A 17670-nucleotide genomic window follows, 5' to 3' on the forward strand; every position below is an offset into this window, starting at 1 on the left:
GCTTCAAACGCGCCTCTAGGCTCATATCTGAACCCATTTGGATTTGCCGTTGCGATGATTAGTGAATAAAATCGTCAATTACATCAACCAATCAATGCAACACTGGTACACACACACACACACACACACACACACACATGAGCAGCACTCAAGTGGGCTCTCTAGTCGGGAGAGCAGTTTGGGAGAGAGAGAGAGAGGGTGGGTAGGATAGTGGGTGGGTGGGTTTTATTTTCTCACCCCCGCTGAGAAATATCATTAGCAGCCACAGTGGACTTCCCACAGAGATTCAGACCAAAGCAGGAGAGTGAAACTGTTGGCCGTGCCTAATGTTGATGTGTGTTGGGGGAGGGAGGGGGGCAAAGTGGCATAGTGATTTCAGCATCGTCTGTGTTTGAGCGTCTTCATCAGGCCTGATGTAGAGATGTTTCTGCAGCACAGCAACCAGATACGCATTGCTGCGGTACTTTATTTGATCATTTTTTTATAGCTTGTTTCATTTATATTTTTATGTACAGCCCTTTAGGACATGTTTTGTGATATTGGGCTATAATAATAATAATAAAAATGTGACTAGACTAGACTTGACCTGACCTTCATCTGAACCCATTCAAACCACAGCAAGAATCAGCTCTGCGCCTCAGGTCTGCCTACACACAGTATGACTGTTGAACCTGGCTGTCAACCTGTCAGAAGTGTGTTTACACTGAATCTATGACATATGGACAATACAGACTATTGGCTGAACTGTTCACACCATCACAAAAGACAAGTCATTATATGTGTGGTTGCGCTCTGAAAATAGCAGATCGGCTATTTTCAGCATGCAACCAAGTCTAAAATCAGCCATTATGACACCATCAATGCCCACCAATATAGTCGACTAAATCAACTGTAGATTTAGTCAAATTTAGTCTACTAAAACTAGAAACGAAATGTAAACATTTCAGATGACTAACATATGACGAAATCTAAATTACATTTTATTCTCAAAATTTGCTGTCCAAATCAACAATGACCTCAAACCACCGGACAACACTGCACATCACCTAACAGCGTGAGGAAGGCTAGCTGCTGTTGTGGAGAACGCCGGACGATTGATTGACAGTCACTGTCAAATCTGACAAGTTGGATCACCCCTATATCTCCATATATGGAGTTGACCTGTTCTGACATCACAACACTTCATATTTGGGCATGCCTGACACACAACTCCATAGGAATAAAGGGACACAGAGAGGCTGACTACTGGTGTAGAAGCAGGCCTAAATAAGCCAGAGACATCTCAACTCTCAATTGCTATACCAATCGATCAACTCCAAAGCAATGCTAGCGCAAAAAATGTGTGTTGTTTTGTTTTGGTGCAAGGTTCTGTGAGTGAAACAAATTACCAGGTCTATGAAAACAGGCCCAAAGGAAGCAAACAGTTTCACCAGCCCTATTGACCATATTCAGACCGCAGCCATCTTGCCAGCAAGGTGCTAACTACAGTAGGTGCAACTTCCCATTGACAGCTTTTTCACCTGAACAGAAAAGTCCTATCTGATTGTATTAAACAACGTCAAACCCACCAGCATTGCAACTGTGCAAAAAGCTTGAATTATCCTCTTTCTATCTGCAAAGTGTTTGTTTCATAAACATCCACTGTCCTGTCGGTGATGTTTTTTCTAAGTATTGGAGTTTGGAAGCACTCGTTTTTAGTAAAGCAACCTCCTGCTGCCTCCTGCATTATTTGCAAATTCAAAACAGGTGGTACGCAGGTTTGTTGAGTGAAATCCGACGAGCACCGATGAGCACTCCCTAACTCTGACAAAATAACCTGCACAGAATATCTTAGCCCAAACAAAAGCAACCCACAAGATATTCCTACTCCGCTAGCGTCAAGAACAGATTCCGAGCTGGGAAATTCAGAACGTGTAGGCCTACAGTATAATTCTTAGTGAGAATTAAAACATAGGCGCCCCGCAGGAAGAGGCGGAGCAAAAGGGCCAACATCCTGTTATGCACATTCTATTGGGGCCCGCCCCCAGAGGCAAGTTCAAAGGAAACAAACAGCAGAGGGTGCTGTTTTTCCTATTTTTGCCAGTGGGTTCCCCGATTTGATATTACGGACGATATCATCAGATCACAGCGTAAAAAGAAAATGCTTTTTTTGTACTTACATGACAGACACGATGTCTCCTCGCTGCACCTCGTAATTCCTCACACTCCATCGGTTTAGAAGCACCACATCTGATGCATGCACACCCTCTGGGTTCAGGGAAGGCTGTAGCGCGCGCGCGCGCACACACACACACACACACACACACACACACACACACACACACACACACACACACACACACACACACACACACACACACACACACACACACACACACACACACACACACACACACACACACACACACACACACACACACACACACACACACACACACACACACACACACACACACACACACACACACACACACACACACACACACACACACACACACACACACACACACACAGGTTTTGTTAACCTTTGGATCTTACAGTACAATCATTCAGCCAATAATGCTGAACTTTTTTTGGAGCATCCCTACTTTGTGACGTGTTGTACCAGCAGACCAGTGGGGGGAGGGGGGGGGGGGATCACAGCTTTTGCCAGATGTTAAGAAGGTCTCCATTTTTGCCATGGATGTAAAAATGGAGGGATAGAACAAACAAAAACAAAACGGACTCTAAGCAGATCCATACCTAAAGCTGGGCTCACACTACACTACAGGGAAATCAGGGATATTTGGGCTTGGAAATAAATGCTAACCCCCAACGATTGAGGAGACGTTTCCGGCTCGACGCATTCAGTTTTTTCTCGTAAATTAACGCCCTACTTAACTTGATCATATTACAGCGTCATACTAAAGTATCACAAGCAGCAGATCCACAATATTGTGGTTTTTTAATTTGAATCCTGAAAAAAAAAAATTGGACACACATATGAGGTTTCCACTGGACAGAGATGATTTCCTCCTGCATGGTACAGAGGTACTACATTAATCAAACCGCAATATCCCCCTCAAAATAAATTGAACGCTGCTGTTTCGCCAAGCGCCCCATATAAAAACCCTACAGATTTTGCTGTTTTCTCGTGACAGATTGATATGGGTGTGAAGCTAGCGCAGCACATTGCACATCATCATAACAAAGATTAAACAACCATTTCCTCTGTCAGGATGATGGTTTGTATCGTTGCAGTTTGGTGGAAACCTTGCACATTTAAAATGGTACATTTTATGGAAATGGAAAAATATATATATTGGTGGGTTTTCTCCCCTATATTCGCAATGCTGTGTGTACAACGTTTTTTTATTTATTTTTTAAACAGACAAACTTAACCTTTCATTTTACTTTTCTTTCCTTTAACACATTCAGGACAGGAACCCCTTTTGGGGTTCTTGTTGCTAGCTACAGTATAGCAACATATCATTTTTGTAATTTTGTATACATTTTAATTATTATTATTTATTTTAGATTTTAGATTTTAGAATCGGCCTCAGTCCTAAATGGGTTAATAAAATACAATCAAGTAGGGCTTTAATTCACACAAAAAAACATTACATTTGGGATCTATCGTAGTGGACATAAATATTATGGGATTACTTAAAAGGTAAGAACAAATGTACCCTCACAAAAAACATGCAGTAATCCTGGTCAATAAAAAAAAGGTAAGAACAAATGGAAAATCGCCAGCATCTCTAAAAATGTATAAATTATTTTTTTAAAGGTAAGAACAAAGGTAAAGAAAATCGCCGGCACTGAGTGAATTAAATAATGATTTACTCTTGGCAGTGAAAGAGTTTAAAAAAGTTTGAGAACCCCTCATCTACTATGAAATCACCCACCCCTGCATTATTATTGATTATAACTTAGTTTGTGTCACTTCATGGAAAATGTATTGTGTGACACAGGAGGACAGCAGCAGAATGGATGCCATTTCACGCTTGTCAGAATAATTGACACCATATCTTTTATCTGTCTGCTGGAAATAAATATCCTCCATATAGAGCGCTGCCAGACAAACGAATAGATCAGTTATAGCTGGGGATATACTTCATCATTTTCACTTTTCGGCATATTAACACGCTCTATTGTTCCAGAGTATGTTCTGACTGAGCTTGTAGATTTGATTTATTTTTTACAATAGCCAAAGTACAGTATAAAATAGTGGTTTCAGTTGTTTAATGTATTTGTTTTTAAATAATAATCAAATTTTAAATCACCAACTATGGTTGGTTAGTGTCCGCCCGCGGATGCATACGTCGGATACAGTCCTACAGTCCTACAGTCAGTCAGACAAAGCCGTGCTGCAGGTTAAAAATCACCCATGATGCAGTTAAAAAATCACGTGTGGCTCCCGACATGCGTGGCGGGTTAAAACTAATCCTACTAATCCATACTATAAAAATGGGACCCAATGCCTCCCTGTGTGGCACTCAGCCTCAAGGGTTGGATTGGGGGGTATAAAAGCGTTATTCATAGTCTGGATTTTCGGTGGTGAGGTGACCACCGAACTACAACATGACGTCACGAGCCGCGGTGAAGAGCAAACCACCACCACCGCCCCAGCCCATCTCTCTGTTTTTACTCACCACCGCTCAACGTTATTTCAGCTCCGGTGGTCACCTCACCACCGGAGCGGTGGTCACCTCACCACCGGAAATCCAGACTATGAATGAGCCTTACGGATCTGCGACATACTAGCGTCATGTCCAGGGGGTGCACTTGCAGTGGTGGAAAGTAACTAAGTACATTTACTTAAGTACTGTAATTAAGTAGAATTTTGAGGTATTTGTACTTTACTTAAGTATTTCCAATTTTCCATACCTTCTACTTCACTACATCTCAGAGACAAATATTGTACCTTTGACTCCACTTCAATTATTTGAAAACTTTAGTTAGGCTACTAGTTACTTTGTAGATTTTGATTATTATTACAAAACACACAGTAACCACTTCAGACGATCTACAAGTTTGTCAACTTGTAGATCTGCTATTTTCAAATGATACATTTGAAGACTTGTGAAATAGTGACAGTCTGCATAATGATACTTTCTACTTTTGGTACTTTAAGTAAATTTTGATACCAATACTTTGGTACTTTTACTCAAGTCAATTTCTACAAAGCAGAAATTTATTTTTACTAAAGTAAAAAGTACAGTAGTACTTTTTGCACTACTGTATGACTATGGGCCACAGGGCTCGGCAAGGCTTACTTACTTAGTTACTGGCTACAAGTGAAGGACCAAATGTCTAAAACACAACGCAGGTACTACACAAGCAGACTATACACTGTACTGTATGTCTTTATATCGATTGAACTACAATGTACAAAAACAGCTGCTAAGTGATTTCCACAGCATTTCGTTGCACTGGTGAGCAAGAGTGCAAGAGTTGTGCCAGGAGAAGACAGCTATTGAGCTCTCATTCTCCGGTACTTAGCAAATCAATCAATAGAGACAACGTTTGAAACATTTTGCGCTGTGGGTCTGTATCTCTCTCTCTCTCTCTCTCTCTGTATCTCTGTCGGGAGGAAACCTTATTATGTCCAAAACTGTTACTTCTCAGGATTTCAAAAACAGCAAATAGCTATTTCAGCTACAAGCTCGAAATGTGGTGTGAAGCGGCACGTAATTGTAAATACTTGCCTTGTGGATCTGCTTCCTTTGATACCTTTGTGTGGTGCCGTAGTATGATCAATTCTGGTGTTAAATTACGGGAAAAAAAACACAACTAGAAAAAGTGCCGCCCCTTGGGGCTTTTTGTTCCAATCCAGCAAACTTTTAAAGCCAATGTTAGCCAATTAGGATGGAATATGAAATATCAGACAGATCCGTCTTGAGCACATGACTATAGAGGTACTGTGTAACGATTAATGTGTGAAAATCTGCCTCATGGTGGCGCTATAATAGGCCGTCCTGGAAAATTTGGGGCAGAGGTTCATCGTTGGAATCCAGGGAGCATGTGTGCAAAGTTTGGCATCGTTCGGGTTAACGGTGCAGGAGATTAGCTGCGGACACGCACGCACGCACGCACGCATGCACGCACGCACGCATGGACGGACGGACGGAGTGCAAAACATACTCTCCCCATGCCTTTGGCTGGTGGACAAAAAGTTAGAATATGGAGATAAGAGGTTTTTGCCCGACAGCAATTCTATTATCAATATCAGGTGGAAAGCTTGTATGTCCAAAACACAATGTGATGTGATGTGTCTTGTCAGACTCACAACACTCTTGACTTGTGCCACAAAGTACGGGCATTAATAAAAAAGGATATACGCGGTTTCTGCCTGACAGCCGTGCATCGATATCATTTACTGTCTCTGTGATGGTGCATTTGCTAGACTCTCATTAGAGCAGACATTTCAAATAGGGCCACCTGTCAAATTATGCTTTTGCAATACCGATTGTGTGACAGGCCTAGAGTGACTCAGTCATATGGTGGCTTTTATGTATTTGATTATTATTATCGTATTATCTTTGAGAATCTTTGAGAACCACTGCAAGTTAAGTAACTGCCATGAATTGTGCCTGGTTGTTATCCAAGCGTTTGATTTACATTTTATATAAATAACAAAACCACTTCCCTCGTGTGAAAGCCATTCGTTCAACTGTCTACAATCCAACGCAACCAATTAACCCTGAGAAAACAATGCATGCTAGACAGTTACATTGTGCATTATGTTATAACTCTGGGGATTTCACTGTTTCCATCCACTTGGCATTTAGATCACCCTATAGCCTGTGCAAGGCATGTTTTCATTTTTCATTCCACCGCTGTTTATTCAGTAAGGTCAACTGAGAGCCAACTCTCTTTTCCAATAACGACCTGATTTACAGTAAATATACATGGCATAAAATGAAACAAAACAAATAGACCTTTCAGAAGAAGTACAGTCAGATCTCAGAGAATGTTTCACAAGCCTTTTAAAGTGAGAAAGTGAATTTAAGTTCTCCAATTTTGTTTAAAACCAAATAATTTTGTGAGCTGGTATGGTGATGGTGAAGTTTTAATGAAGCTGTTAAGATAATTAGGCAATTTCTTAACCCATTCTGACCTGAGATCAGATTCATACGAGGTTTCCACTGGACACACACTGGTCTGATTAACCCATTCTGACCTGAGATCAGATTCTAAAAATGTCAGTCGTTCTTCGATTTTTTCAAAAAATAGCAGACCTACAAGCTCGTAGCGCGCCACTCGGTGGCGCGCTATGAACTTGTAGATCTGCTATTTTTCAATAGCTAAAGCATAACATGATGCGGACACCAAAATGAGTTCCCGTTCAGAATGGGTTAAGCACACAGCAAATCAGTCAGAATAGAGAACTCAACTAAATCTAAAACTAAACCTCAACTAAAAGCAAGAGTAAAACGGTGAGTCTTGAGTTGAGCTTTAAAAATATCTACAGAGGGTGCATGTCTCATCAGGTACCTCAGACTGCAGTCTAATGTAATGTTCTGTCTAAGTTGAAATGGAAGTCTATTCCAGGCTGTAGGCCCATAGAAGCAGAAGGCTGCCTCACCGACATTTCTTTGGCACTTCAAGCAGGCCAGCTTGTACAGTAGATAAAAGCAGTTCAGTGCTGTGTGCTGTTCTATCCTCTATCTAAGCCAATGATGGCCTGCTGACCTTTTCAGAAAGTCTAGAGTGATGGGTAAGAAAAACATCTCCGATTGTAAACCGCAGGGCTGAGTGGTAGACTGCAGTGAGTGGCCTAATTGAGGCCTTTTGGAAAGTCAATTAATATTATTGAACGGGCTATGTGTGCGGTGCAAGTGGTGGAAGAGGAAGACTAACTTACCTAAGCAGCAATGTCACAATGTAGAGAAATATTCTGTTACGAGTAAAATCCTGTATTCTAAATGTTTATTTAAAAATCACGCCCGTGTGAACCGAGTGGTGCAACTCTGTGTGGGGGCCCCGGAAATTCCAGACCCATGACAGGAACGTGCCCAGGGAGCCGCCCAGCGTCCAAAACGGTTGAGAAATGACAGAGTTACCGTGTGGGGGTCCCCACTGTACTGTACTGTACTGTCAGGATTACAACATTTAAATTGATGATAAAATATTTGTCAGTCAAATAATTTCAAGTAACGATTCAATTGTGTGTTTGGCATTGAACAATAATGTAATTTTTGTTTGCCTTTTAGGCCTCATAATAGATAATAACAAATATAAAAATAAATAATTTACATAATACAATTTATACATGTAAAAACGTAACGATTATGACGATTGTGCACAAATATATTGTGATTATTAAGACAATGAAGTGACGGGCCAATTAGTAGATGAGTATTATGGTATACCTGCATGGAGGCTCCCTCTACTCGTGCAACGTAGGCCAGTCGGTCCAGCACGGTGACAGTGACGGGCACGGCCACAAAGAAGCCGCTCACAAAGGCTCTGAGGTACCTGCTCCCCGCCCCCGCCTGATGAGACATCACCACCTGTATGTATGACAGAACATCACATTACACTGCAGTCTGAGGTACCTGATGAGACATCACCACCTGTATGTATGACAGAACGTTACATTACACTGCAGTCTGAGGTACCTGATGAGACATCACCACCTGTATGTATGACAGAACATCACATTACACTGCAGTCTGAGGTACCTGATGAGACATCACCACCTGTATGTATGACAGAACGTTACATTACACTGCAGTCTGAGGTACCTGATGACTCATCAGGTACCTCAGACTGCAGTGTAGTAATGTAATGTTCTGTCATACAGGTCGTGGTGATGTCTCATCAGTGATGATACATCACCACCTGTATGACAGTTAGAACATTACATTACACTGCAGTCTGAGGTACCTGTGCCCCGCCCCCGCCTAGTGAGACAATACCAAAAAAACAAGAACATTGCATTACAAGCAGTGGTTCACAAACCTTTATGCTCAAGACCCAAAAAGGACCGCTTTGTGAGCTTGTATAAGATAGAATGTTTTTGTAGGAAAAGAACATGGGATTTTGATTTGAGTCATGAACCATAAAAAAATTGTCCAGTACAGTACAGTACAGTACAGCACAGTACATGAATGCACTGATAAATCATAAACCACCATAAATGCACACAGACACACGCAAGCCTTCCTTCGTTGTATGACAAAAATGCAAAAATGGTTCTCAAGTAGTACTTCCACCACCAAATTCATGTCAGGTTCTGCTGCGTACAACAGTATCTATTATCATGTAATAGCGGCACATGGGAAGTGTTTGTCAAAATGAAGATCATCATCCTTTGAAACAATAGAAAATGGCCGTTAGTGGTGCCATGGTGTATCTGACCCACACAACATGATGCTGATTGAATGTTCAGCGTACTTGTTATTTGCATTTTAATACGACTTTACTTGCCTGTCACAGTATATAGCATGACCTTGAGTGTATTATTGCGATTATGCCAGTTTCATTATGAATATTTGTGATTACAAATGAAATAATAATAATACTAAGTCAAACTTACAGCTGGTGGTGATATAGGTCACAGAGAAGGTAATACGGATGGTTGGATGCATTTGGAGTGAGTTCCATAAGATAAGGGTCAATACAAAAACTCAAAGTTTGAGTGAGCTAGGCCTGTCACAATTACTACATAATCGCCTAATCTTTTGCATAATGGTCACAATCGTTTCAATGTTAGATGTTCATACAATTTCAAACAATTTCCCAAAATAGCAGGAATAGCTGCTATCATTATCATAATTAATAATGGAGATGCACAGTTTTTGCCCGACAGCTACGATGTTTATCATGAGTCCTTTTCTGCGAGCATAGCTTTGATGCGGAGATGCACCGTTTCTGCCTGACAGCGACGATGTTTATCACGAGTCCTGTTCTGCGAGCAAAGCCGAGCATAGCTTTAAGAAGTGTAAACAGCTTCCTAACAGCAGAAAGCCCTGGGGGATGTTTTAGAACAATGCAGCTGCAACAGCCAGATTATTATGGCTGATCTCCTCACTGATGATCTAGCAGCCTGTATATACAGTACGATTCAATTTAGCCATTATTTGCATTCCCATTACAGATAAAAAAAATCAATCCAGATTATCCTATTGTGTTTGAGGTTGAATTGATGTTGTCATTCAAGCACATTAAGTAACTAGTAGCCTAACTAAAGTAAATGGACAATATTTCGATCTGAGATGTAGTGGAGTGGAATTACTCAATTAAAGTCAAAATTGTACTCAAGTGCATTACTTGAGTAAATGTACTTAGTTACTTTACAACACTGCAAATATTACGATCATCAGTTCTTTAGCTATGGGCCGTTGACTAACGCTTGTTTGGACCAAAGACAAGATCTGGGGAAAGAAGATAAAAGCATTGTTTTAAATCTGATAATGTGGTACGGACGCCATGCAAACCTTTCACTTCCAGTTAATTTCCAGTTGTATCCGTTGCTTGGCAACCTAGAACCATTCATACAGTACGTTGGCGAAGAGCACAATCTATCATAAACCACTGAAAAGACCACGTGACGGAGATCTCAGTCATCGGTGGGAATGTGTTAACAGTGATCTGGACACAATTGGTATGGATGTCTCGGGTGGGGCTGCACTTTGTGGAATATGAACTTCTAAAACGGCCATTTCTAAAGGTCACAATAACTCATAATGTGCAGATTTCAACAAATGACACCCTTTAAAATCGACCAGGACAAATATCATAGGGGAAGGCCTCCGTCAGATGTTTGATCTGAAAGAAAACGCTACAAAAGGTCATTTTTCGATAATGAGGTCACGGCTGACAACCGCGAGGGAGAACATCTGCTCAAGCCTGATACGACACGTTGTGAACTTGTAGATCAGCTATTTTCATAATGAATAAAGCATAATGAGTTATTTTTCATAAATCTGCATACTTTGCATCTTTTGTGTTTTTAGGGCATTTTTGTGGATATACGGGCTAAAAAGAAATACTGTAGGGGTTGAAAACTGGGGATGCAAACACTCAAGATTGGTCTCTGATTTAATAAGAGTGAAATAGACCATCTGCTGCCTTTTCTCAAAGGCTCAGGTGCGTATCTTTTCTGTCAGAAAGAAACCTCTTATCTCCACATTCTAACTTGTGTTTTTTTTCCGGATATTAAGGCCCTACATCGCCCTACATCGGATTCGTCACACAATACCATCAAAGGTAGAAGATAAACTCGAAACGTGGCGCACAGAGACGTGATTTGAGCTCGTAGATCTGCTACTTTTGATGCATTTAAAATTTGAATCTTGGAAAGTAACAGTTTTGGACATATGAGGTTTAACTTTCCACCCGACAGAGACGGTAGTACCGGTAATATAGCCTCGTCCAGACGATGGCACTTATACTTTATTTTGACCATGACTGAAGCAGGCAAGCTGACCGACAACAGATTCTTAATTACAGCACAACGGCCTTTCAGGGTAATTAACGGGGCGAAGAGATGCCTCTCCCACTTAACAATTGGGTGATATTCCTTAAACAGATGACCAGATGAGCAGCAGTTAAAGGGTTTCAGTGATTCATGGGCAATTAAACAGCACTCGTTGATGGGGGAAAGTATACATCCACCGTGAATTTTCCAAACATCTGCTCTGGGGATTTGGAACGACCATGTCTGGGCTTCGAGCCCATTAACCCATTACGCTAATGGCGCTCGAACATTTTGCAACTTAACACCACAAAGAAGATGTGCCCCTTGTGGGCTCAGACAATTGGAGCGCCTTAGTTAAGCTGCTTAAAAAGGAGTGGAGTGGAGGGAGATAGAGAGAAGACTGAGTGGAGTGGAGACAGAGGAGAGAGAGAGAGAGAATGCCACAAGTGTTTCTTAGAGCACTGAAGCTCATTAGATAGAACAGCCTGCACAATGTGATTTGCACCTTAAGGGGAAGCAACAAGCCGTGACTTTAAACAAAAAAAAGTCACCATACTGTGCCCGACCGTTGTCCACTATACTAGGCAGTGGTGGAAAGTAACTATAAGTACATTTTCTTAAGTACATCAGCCATTACTCACAGGTTTTACTTAAGTTAAAGTATCTAGATTGTTACCAGGTATTGGGGCTAATTTTATTGTGAACAACACTCTGAAAACATGGAATAACATAAAGAGGGCATTCTCAATGTCAAAGAAATATTCTTTTTATGCACCGATTGCTAACAACCCCAATTTTATCCCCTCTTGTAATGACCCTGGGTTCAAGGAATGGCACACAGTAGGAATTCAGGTGATAAATGATCTATACCAGCATGGTACCTTGAAATCTTTTGGACAACTGCAAGAACAATATGGGCTACCCCGGATACATTTATTTAGATATTTACAAATTCGAAGTTATCTAAATTCTATACCCCAGTACAAAGAAGGACATGGACCAGAGCAGATCGAGAGACTTATTCTCCAGGTCTGCCGGCTGAAGAAGAAAAAAACAAGTTATATATATCAAAAATTGATTTCCATAAAGAACGTTAATACCAACATCAGCAGGCAGTCGTGGGAACGAGACTTACAAATTACAATTAATGACCATCAATGGAAAAAAATCATATTAAATAGTAAAAAGATATGTTGCAACTACAAACCTCAGGAAATCCAATTCAAGATCATACATAAATTACAAACTACTCCATATCAAAGGAGCAAATATGATAAAGACTGCTCTGGTACATGTCTGAAATGTAAAGAAAACGTGGGCACATATGTGCACCTAATGTGGCGCTGTCCAGTAATCCAAAAATTTTGGGAGGAAGTGAAGAACGAAATTTCTACTATAACAGGTCTAAGGATCGAACTAGATCCCCTACAATGTATCTTGGGCTTACAACCAATGACACCTGAATTCAATAGATTTAAGAGAATTCTGAATATACTATGGTACTGTGCTAGGTTGTCAATACTACAATGTTGGATAGGGGATGTTGTTCCATCTGTATCGAGTTGGCTCCATAATGTTCTACAACTGCTCCCACTAGAACGGCTCACACATGTTCTCCAAGGAGACATGGATGGATTCTTCTTGGTTTGGGGCCCAGTTGTGGAATATATGGGAGTAGAATACGCAGAAATACTATCAAGAGGTTTGTCAAATTAAGGAAATATTCATGTTAAGAACAAAGGCTTTAAGATTTCTAAGACTACATGAACAAGTATATAAGGAGTAAGAAGAAGATGATGTATGGACGGACGTATGTATGTATAATGTATGTCGGTTAGTCTGTGTAGGTATATGTGAGTCATGTATATTGTTTGTGCAAAAATGGAGAAAAAATAAAATGATTGAAAGAAAGAAAGTTAAAGTATCAATAATGCAATATTGAAATACTCTGTTACAAGTAAAAGTCCGGAATTCAAAGTAACTAGTAGTAACTATAACATTTCCCGAAGGAGGAGGTGACCTCAGTCCAAAATGGGTTAAGTAAATGTTACTTTCCACCACTGGCATCATGTGAGCTTACTGTCGAAAAGAACGGACACCTCTCCTCCAATAATCACCTTAGTTTTGGCTGAGCGAGCATTGCTTACAGCTCACATCACACCGCTCTCCCGTCAATGAATGCATTTTGTGCGATTAGCGTAAAGGGATTACTCACTGTACAGCTTATTTTATATAACAACCTCGTGTCAAAAAGTTATGCCAGAATGTCACACCGCCACTGGGCTAAATATGGCTGTTCTGCGTGTAGCTTTGAGGTGACTCACACTCTACAGCAGTGGTTCTCAAAGTGGGGTCCAGGGACCGCCAGAGGTCCTTGCGGGGGTTCCAGGGGGTCCCCAGCAAAAGTTATTTAGTTAACCCAATCCATTCAGGACGGGAACCCCTTTTGGTGTTTGAAGCATTAAGTTAGCTATTGAAAAACCGCAGATCTACAAGCTCGTAGCGCTGCACGGAGTGCTGCCCCACGAGCTTGTAGATCTGCGTTGTGCAAATGTGGTGCAAATCTTTGAATATATATTATTTCAGAGCGAACGTTTTTATTTCAAATCTTTGCTTCTGGGGGATCCCTGGAACAGCATATTTCCAGATGGGGGTCGGTGGCAAAATACATATAATTTTTGGGGTCCTTGACATAGAAACATACGGTAGGTTTTTCAAAAAGAATCATGATTTAGAAGCCATTTTATTTAGAATCGGCCTCAGGTCGAAATGGGTTAACATAGCATCATCACAAGCATCAAAAATAGTACAATCTAAAACGTACAATCTCAGTCACGTTGTGCCGCTCTGCAAGCTTGGCACAAAACCTCTTCAGAGATGGGGGGGTCTGCGCCTCTGCGGCCTCTTGTTCTTTGACTATTCAAAGATAACAAATCCTACAAGCCTGCAGATCATGTGCTTTTGAAATGTTTTACAAAATTTGAATAATTAAATAAAAAAGGCCAGGGGTCTGCGACCAAATACATTTTAATTTGGGGGTCCTTGACATGAAAAAATAATAATCGACATTCGACAGTGATCTGAACTTCTGAAGTCAAACTGCATCACCCAGCCCCGGGATAGGATATGGACAACTTTCCCTGTCCCAGCAACACACTCTTGCGGGCTCTAACACCAGAGGACGTTGGCGAGATTTTCTTTCTGACGCACCATTATATTTTGTAGTATTTGTGTACCAGGTCGCCTCTAGTGGCTCCAATCGGGATGGACTATCTTCCTACATACATTAACAGTCTTTGCTATAGGACCGAGCAGAAAAGGAGGTGAGAGAGACGCAGGCGGCCATTAAGGACCCTGTGCTGAGCTGTTGGAGCCAGCCAGCTGCTACTTCCCCATCATCTGCCTCACACAGACGGAGTCTCTACTTTAATTAAGCTCTCGTCAGGAGAAATCAATCCACTGCCAGGAGGCTCTCTCTGTGTGTGTGGGTGTGTGTGTGTGTGTGTGTGTGTGTGTGTGTGTGTGTGTGTGTGTGTGTGTCTCTCTCTCTAATGGAAACAGACTCTTTACTATTGATAATAAAGGGATTCTCTAATTAGTGCTTTAGTCTGCTGTTCTTCAAGGGACGATGAGAGAAAGACCTTCAGCTCTGTTTAGTTCTTGTTTTGACACAGAAGGGGTTGATCAGGCTAAGGTACTAGGGGATAGGGATCGGTTGACGTTGACGATTAAATGAACACTTGGGTGTGGGACATGAGAGTATAAATCAGTGCCTCTCAAACCTTTTCATGTCAAGGACCCCCAAATTGATGTGTATTTAGCCGCGGACCCCCATCTGAAAATGTTTTATGGCAGGGGACACACAGAAGAGAAGATTTGTGTTTTAAAGAAAACTAGAAATGCACTCTGTCGAGGTGCCAACTTGCACATTGACAGAGTGCCTGGGACAACCGAAGGACAATATCTGTGAAGCGACAACCACTGCAGACTCCAGGCGCACGGACCGGCCCAGAGTAATTGATACATATTATACGCGGTAATGGCATTAATTGTGATAATTGCGACTAGCGATTTAATTGTGTTTGTGGTGTTGAACATTGGAACGTTATGAATGAAGAACACATGTCTGTTTGCCTGCCAATCAAAGATCCACAGGGCCGATATGACAAATAACTGAAAAGCAATGACTGACATTCATTCTTTTTATACTCAAAAAAGGTTTAAAGAAAATTGTGAGCTAAATCTGGCTTACACTTCTTGATGAATTTTTCAACAGTAGCTTAATAGCTTTTATAGACATCATCTTAGCACGGGTGACGGGGTATTGGAGGCTTCATGTCAATCATGGAGAATTGACATGAAATCAATTATTGTACAGTAGATCAGCTAATTCAACTTTTTTTAACAAAAAATCTTGAAATAACAATGATGACAAAATCATTGTGATTATCTCAAATAATTTAGCGATTAATTATGTAATAACTGTGACAGGCCTACAGATTCCTCCAGTAAGTCAGTCAGAGAGGCACGATAATCGACAGGAGTCATAAATTATGCAAATGCTTGTTGTTTTTATTCTTTGTAATACTTTTTTCGGCGCAAAATAGTTTGTTGTCATGATTTGTCACGATCCGAGTTGGCTTTGTCCGTGTCTTTAAAGGTCTTTAAATAAATACTTTTTGAAATGTCTATGAGAAAAATGAATGGGGAAAAATGTCGAGAGGTAACAGTCTGATATCGCGAGCCTATGAATAACCCACCTATCTATCAGATTCCCTAGTCAGAGTTCAGAGTTTGAATGAAAGTAGAATTATGTGAAGGGTGTCATTTGCAGAGACTTGACTACCTTTTTTTTAAATATATATTTGAAAAGAAAAATCCCATCTCTCACACTCATGCCATAGTGTGCCAAATCACCCTCTTCTGTGGCAATGTTGGCACCCGTGCCTAAGGTGCAATGCCTACCCCTGCTCTAGCTCTGGTCCATAGCATTCTACTGCAGAGCTATGGACCAGAGCTACCCCTGCTCTAGCTACAGGGTCCTTTACTCCTGCAATAACCAAAACAAAGTTTGAGAACCACTCCTGCGTTAATAGAATAGAACACTTAATGTCCACTAAAGCAGTGGTTCCCAAAGTGGGGTCCGGGGACCCCCAGGGGTACCTGAGGGAGTTCCAGGGGGGACCCATCTATAATTTTGTTCATGTTCATAAAGTGCTAAAGTGTTTAAAGCAGTGGTTCCCAAACTTTTTCATGTCAAGGACCCCCAAATTGACACTACTTAGCCCGTGGACCCCCATTTGAAAAGATATGCCAGGGACCCCCATAAGAGAAGACGTCTACATTTAGACGTCTACATTTAGACGTACACATTTAGCGTCTACATTTAGACATACACATTTAGACGTCTACATTTAGACGTCTGTATACATTTAGACGTCTACATTCAAACGTCTACATTTAGACGTATACATTTATTTGTTATCCGTGTTGCGAGGATGAGGGGGTACCTGGAAAAATATCTACCCCAAAAGGGGTACCTGGTCCAAAAAAGTTTGGGAACCCCTGCACTAAATGCAACAGCTACAGTATGTCACAACCATAGAGTTACTGTATAGTGTATATGCTAACAACCATAACTCTAGTATGGTAACAAGTTATAGTAACAACAACACACACAAGCTAACATTAGCCACTGGGGCTAACCCAGCCATGCAGTTAACTTAACAGTCAGTTACAACACACAGTCAATACTTCTCACACACACAAGACGGCTGTATTAAAAACAATAAGAGCGTTTATTCTCAGTGTGTGAGCGTGTGTATGAGTGAATACGCTGCCGTTAAACCACCATATACAAAGACTGTGTGTAGTCAAGTGTAGTTGTAGTTTGTATTGACCTACCACAATATGACTTCCTTCTTCCTCGCCGGGTGCTCCTCTCTGTCACTAGTCTGCACGGTCAGTGTTGCCAGATGCCGTGAGAGAAATAAGCAATCATGTCCATGGAAACGTTACAGAAGCGAATGAGTCACATCCTTAGAGTATACTCTAAGGTCACATCACACTTCAGTGTTTGTCAACCAGTGGTCCTTCCTTGAGGGGTTTCCAGGTGGTCCCCAGCGAAATTATGGCGAGTTGCATAACCAAATGGTTTCATTTTACACTCTCAAGAGTTAAATTGTTAAACATCTGCATTACGTATAGTTAAGTTAATTTACAAGAAGTCTACACAATTAGAGAATGTAGAAGAATTTTTA

General features: G+C 41.1%; 1 protein-coding gene across 1 annotated transcript in view; it reads right to left on the reverse strand.

Annotated features, from left to right (window-relative positions):
- Positions 1 to 17389, reverse strand: part of immp2l (inner mitochondrial membrane peptidase subunit 2) — a 151175-nt gene extending 133786 nt beyond the window's left edge. Inside the window, exons 1-3 of the mRNA XM_080761818.1 lie at positions 17315 to 17389; positions 8358 to 8498; positions 2160 to 2263 (exon numbers count right to left, since the gene is read on the reverse strand). Coding sequence (XP_080617944.1) covers positions 2160 to 2263; positions 8358 to 8492 — 239 coding nt within the window. The 5' untranslated portion in view covers positions 8493 to 8498; positions 17315 to 17389. The remainder of the gene's footprint in view (positions 1 to 2159; positions 2264 to 8357; positions 8499 to 17314) is intronic.
- Between the last annotated feature and the right edge of the window lie 281 nt (positions 17390 to 17670).

The sequence above is a fragment of the Protomyctophum bolini genome (assembly GCF_963924005.1).
Source record: "Protomyctophum bolini genome assembly, chromosome: 4".
NCBI classification, from domain to species: Eukaryota; Metazoa; Chordata; class Actinopteri; order Myctophiformes; family Myctophidae; genus Protomyctophum; species Protomyctophum bolini.